Source organism: Puntigrus tetrazona, chromosome 1 (genome assembly GCF_018831695.1).
Source record: "Puntigrus tetrazona isolate hp1 chromosome 1, ASM1883169v1, whole genome shotgun sequence".
Classification (NCBI taxonomy): domain Eukaryota; kingdom Metazoa; phylum Chordata; class Actinopteri; order Cypriniformes; family Cyprinidae; genus Puntigrus; species Puntigrus tetrazona.
The window spans coordinates 403,996-409,401 of record NC_056699.1 but is presented as its reverse complement, the minus strand read 5'-3'; the positions used below and the strand labels follow the sequence as shown (position 1 = coordinate 409,401).

The 5,406-nt window shown below is 34.6% G+C and overlaps 1 protein-coding gene across 1 annotated transcript; it reads left to right on the top strand.

Moving 5' to 3' along the window:
• Nucleotides 1-1,315: 1,315 nt before the first annotated feature.
• ccr9b (chemokine (C-C motif) receptor 9b) lies at nucleotides 1,316-4,720 on the top strand. Its single transcript, XM_043241388.1, has 3 exons — nucleotides 1,316-1,411; nucleotides 1,775-1,815; nucleotides 3,316-4,720. Exons 1-3 carry the CDS (start codon nucleotides 1,387-1,389, stop codon nucleotides 4,357-4,359), a joined length of 1,110 nt encoding a protein of 369 aa, XP_043097323.1. The 5' UTR covers nucleotides 1,316-1,386; the 3' UTR covers nucleotides 4,360-4,720.
• Nucleotides 4,721-5,406: the final 686 nt, after the last annotated feature.

The window sequence follows — 5,406 nt, the reverse complement described above, 5'->3', positions numbered from 1 at the left end:
CAATAGCTTCTTATTTTTTAAGAATATGTGCTATGTAGTACCAAAAGAGATTCCTCTGTGAAAACAATCCGAAGAAACACTGTAACAAAGTGGTTCTCTTCCTTTAAAAATTAATGCTAAATAGCACTAGAATGATTATGAGCCAAAGAATTTATTTCACACCAATTTTTAGAGTGTATGACATTTAGTCGAAGTTCCCCATTGTGACCAGTTAAATGACAACACCACCACTGGAAAATCAAAGCACACAATGAGGGGAATTAGGGTATTTCATGTAAGTGAAAAGTTAGCCACACCATCCTCATCTGACATTTTTTATTTCACTTTCCTCTTTCTAGTTATTTTTAAGTTAAGTTAAGTTAGGTCCTGCTAGTCATAGTATTCCTATATTCAATTATATTTATCATACAAGCATTACTGGTGTGTGTACATTTTTGCATTGAAACAGACCTACAAAAATATGTTTGTGGTTCATTACATAGCATTGCCATAGTGTTTGTCAGTTTTATTTACATAGTTGTCAATGATTTTGTTCTGACATTTAGTAATGTTGTTTCTTGTGAAATGTTAGGATGGGCTTGTTTGTCTGTTTAAATGATAATATATCCTGTTGTTTATCTAACTGTTACACTTGTGTTTAATGTACCAAGTCTTGTTTTTATGAGTGTTTATTTGTTTGTTTGTATTTGTGTATGGATGTATGTCATACATGTTTATGCCATATTGTCAACATTATAAAGGCCTGTTAACGATAATTACAAATATAATATTTGCATCCACACCAGAGAACAATATCATCTTTTGTAAGTGCATGCTTGTCCGCCACTTTAAATTCTCATGCTCATGACAGTAAGATTAATTATGATTGGCTGTCAATATTTTTATTGTTCATCAGCTCGAAACAATCATTCTGAAAGTGATTCCAACTATATTGTTATCATCTTTAAAAAATATAAATATGCTTCTTAAGAAATAATCTTAAAATCACTTAATCTGAATAGGTAATGATTTAACTGCAGTCAAAAGATACATGAATAATTAGGCGGATGAATTTAGTTCAGAAATGTCAGTTAACACTGAACTTTTTCTGACGGTGCATAGTGAAACCTTCAGTAAGTCAGGTTTCTTCTTTTTGAAATAGCATTAATCATTTTAGAGAAGACAGATACAGTTCAGAGCAAAAAACAATGGGTATCTAGAGTCTCCACCCAAAATGTATTTTTTCATTGTTGTTGCAGAACAATATACGTCATATGAAAGGGCTGACATTACTATTCTCAGACACGTGACTTTGTGGTCTTATAAACTAGTAAAGTCAATGTGGGAAGCTTATTCATCACTGAACTGTTGTTAAACTTTTGGTTATCTGTTGTGACTCTCCTGAACATGGGTGTATTTACAACTTCAGGCTGTAAGTATCACAAATCTTGAACATTTTTATTACATTTAATATATGTGTATAAACAATAAATTAAGCTTTTAAAAGACTGGAATTATAGATTTATAGTCTATATTACTCAGGTTACGTCATTAGGTTTGAACTTTTAACTTAACTGCTTTGGTCCTATATGTTCACTATATTATTAATTAAACCACAAAGTTTAAATCAATAATTTAAGTACTGTCTAATCTGTGCTATCTGAATAATTTTTTGGTTTCCAACAAGAATTTTTTTCTCAAGAAGGGCTTTGAAGAGACACTTCATCAATAGTTGTGTTGCTGCACTCTTCCATATATTATTTTGTACTAATCATGTTTTGTCTTTTTTAAATAGATGACATTGGTACTTTTAATTTCACAGATTTGTCAGACTTGGTGAGTATTTTTATATACAATATCATATTTTGTAGAGTCCAAAATTGTGTTTTATAGGTTTTCTGTTTTGCATAATATCAGGGGTCAACAAGTTTGGTCCTGCAGAGTTTGTCTCCAACCCTTATTAAAACACACCTGAAGCAGTTAATCAACAATTTACTAGGAATACTTGAAACTTCCAAGCAGGTGTGTTGAGGTAAATTGGAGCTAAACTCTGCAGGACAACAGACCTGCAGGATTAAGTTTGATAACCCCCAGCATGATATAATTCTGAGTTAAAGTTAAATATCATACAGTATGCTGTCAACATGGGCACATTTTATTCTAAAATATGTTAGCAAGTTTTTTTTTTCCTTTCTTTCCCATAACAACTGTTCAACATTAAAACAACAACAAGTCAACATTAAAATTCCCACAGCAAATTGTATCAGTTAGCAGTCATAAATATCTGTTCTTGCTAGTGCTGTATGCTTGTTTCAACATTAGATGTCTTTGTCTAAAAATGTACTGTGTCAGTCAAGTAAAACTCTTAATCGTTATCTTCATTTTACTACCTCATGGACCACTTGAAGATCATACAGACAGATTTGACTGTTTTCAAATTGTTGATTTTTTAAAACAACACAAAGACAAAATTTTCTATTGTGTACATTACATATTCTTTATCTGTCATGTATGTATGTATGTCAGGATGGAACAGAATTTAGCATTTGACATGTTCCAAAGGGGGTCTAAGTATGAAGACCTTTGGGGGGGAGGGGTGATCTGTTTGTGCACGCTTTAGAAAGGGTTGAAAGAGGATGTGGATGTGGTGTACTTATGTGGTTGCTCCACTAGCAACACCTGCACATGAGCTAAGCCGTGGAACATGTTTCATACATTTAGATTGTCAGAGCTCACTGGGGCATGATATCACACAGAGTCACACTTTACTGATCAACTGAATTACAAATTGGCGAGAGACTGTTGTACCACTGTAGACAGGAAGTGGTTGTCAGTTGAGTAGAAGATTGTCTGAAAAGACAGTGGGAAACAAACTTTACATTAATTGTGTTCGAATTGACGTGGTCTCTACATAGTATTCGCTCTACTCCCTGAGTAGTTTATTTCACTTTGTAAAATGTATTTATTAATTTATTCTACACCATAGCCTGCAATGTCTTCACACACGGACAAAACTTACTAGTGAAGTGTAAATTAGAATTTAAATTCACATTTTAATACCATTTGAATGGAACATATATTTTCTCTTTGAACTAGAGTTATGGTGGAATATCCTGTAATGTCCACTTCACAGGGCACTTACAGTCAAATAGAAGAAGTGTCTGAAATAATGAGTTGCATATAAAATGTGCAGAGTGGTGCTATTCAAGGATGGAATTGAGAACCACTGCTTTAGATGATTGGTACAGTTGGTTTTCATGAAGTACCTTTATAAATCAAATAAAACAGTCATTGCACAGAATTTGAAGTGCCTGAATATATCTTTTTTTATTTCAGACTACTGATACTGATGACTATGAATCAGACTTGGGTGGATTATGTAACAAAGAGTTGGTGCGACAGTTCAGTAAGACCTTTGAGCCCACTCTCTACTGGATTATCTTTGTCGTGGGGGCTTTGGGTAACCTACTGGTTGTCTGTATCTTCACAACTGTGCGAAACCGCCTCAAGACCATGACTGATGTGTACCTTCTGAACCTGGCAGTGGCTGATCTTCTTTTCCTAGGCACATTGCCCTTCTGGGCAACAAATGCTGCTCAGGGCTGGGTGTTCAGCCAGGCCATTTGCAAAGGAATTTCTGCAGTCTACAAGATCAACTTCTTCTCTAGCATGCTCTTACTCACCTGCATTAGTGTAGACCGCTACATTGCCATCGTTCATGTAACTGAAGCTCACAACTACAAAAACAAACGAATGCTATATAGTAAGATAACGTGTGTTTTTGTGTGGCTCGCATCTTGCCTCTTAGCTCTACCAGAATTTCTCTTTGCCAATGTGAAAAACATTGACCCACATGGCACTTCCTGTGTTATGGTATATTCAATCACAGACAACAATCGTACCAAAGTCTTGGTATTGGCTTTACAGATCAGTGTTGGCTTCATACTCCCATTACTTGTCATTGTATTGTGTTACTCAGTCATTATTCGTAAACTCATGCAGGCTCGAAGCTTTGAAAAACACAAGGCTTTAAGAGTCATCTTTGCAGTTGTGGCTGCTTTTGTTCTCTCACAGTTGCCATTCAGTGGATATCTAATTATACAAGCAGGCCAAGCCAACAACGCTACAATAACAAACTGTGAAGTCATGCAAAGCTTAGACATGGCTGGGCAAATTGTGAAGTGTCTTGCATACACACATTGCTGTCTGAATCCCATCCTGTATGTATTTATTGGTGTTCGCTTTCGGAAGGATCTCTTCAGCCTGCTTCAGCGCATGTCCTGTGGCATGGGACTGGTCAACAATAGCAAACTGCAACAAGTTCCCAAGAGGCCCTCTATTATGTCTGACACTGACACCACCCCTGTTTTTTCTTTATAGACACCAGTATACAGTTTTGACATCCTTTTAATCCTTTTTGTCATGGTTATAGGCCATGTTTGGGCAAAGCCTTTGAAATGTGCTTTATGATAGTATTATTCTTGCATAGTTCTCTGTCTGTAAATGATGGCAGATAGTGGAGGCATAGACTTTGTACATTTTGCATTTTGCATTTTGTACATTCTGTTCTTGAGCATTTAACCACAATTTTGGCATGGATGATTGCAGTTAGAGCAATGTTACAAAAAATGTTGTAAAGTGTAAATAGATGTTAAAAATGTAGAACTTATTAAATGTAATAAATTTTATTTTGATTTAATTTTGTATTATAAATAAAGTGATTTTTTTTCATAAAATCTAAAATAAAAAAAGAACTGTTGATCAAAATCGTCTACATCATTATTTGTATTAAATTTTGAATAGTATTATTTGTCACATCTTGGTCATTAAGTTACAGCCTTTGCACCAGATTAGGAGCACTCCATGGATCTCATTTATAAAGTTTGTCTACGCTTAGATTTGATATTAGAGTGAGAGTCTTTGTCGTGGAAAAGTGTGCAGCGTCATGTCAGGGTTTAAGCAGACATGCACACTTTTATTTTATTTTCAGAGTACTGCAGGTTTTGAAAATATACACACTTTCTCTTAGTACATTCATTCTATGAATCAAACATATTTGAGAGGGTCAAAAATCAATTGTAGGGTAGTTTCTGCACATCATTTTTTACATGAGGCCTCAGGGCACTAGCATTGGGGTAGGGGTATTGGTTAATTCATGCCTTTACAAACATAGATGGTGTACCACAAGTCACAACCACAAAAAAGGAAAAAAATCTTAAGAATGTGATGGTGCAAGTTAAAAAGTTATAAAGTTGTTGATAAACTCCGTAAGAAAGCTAAAATTAAAAAAAAAAAGGAAAAGACCAAAACAATGTGTCTGATGTCTGAAAAGAATTGTTTTGTGATTTACTTTCCCTCATATCATTCAAAATATCACTGTAAATGGTGACCATATCTATCAAGCCACAAAATTACAGAAAAGATCAT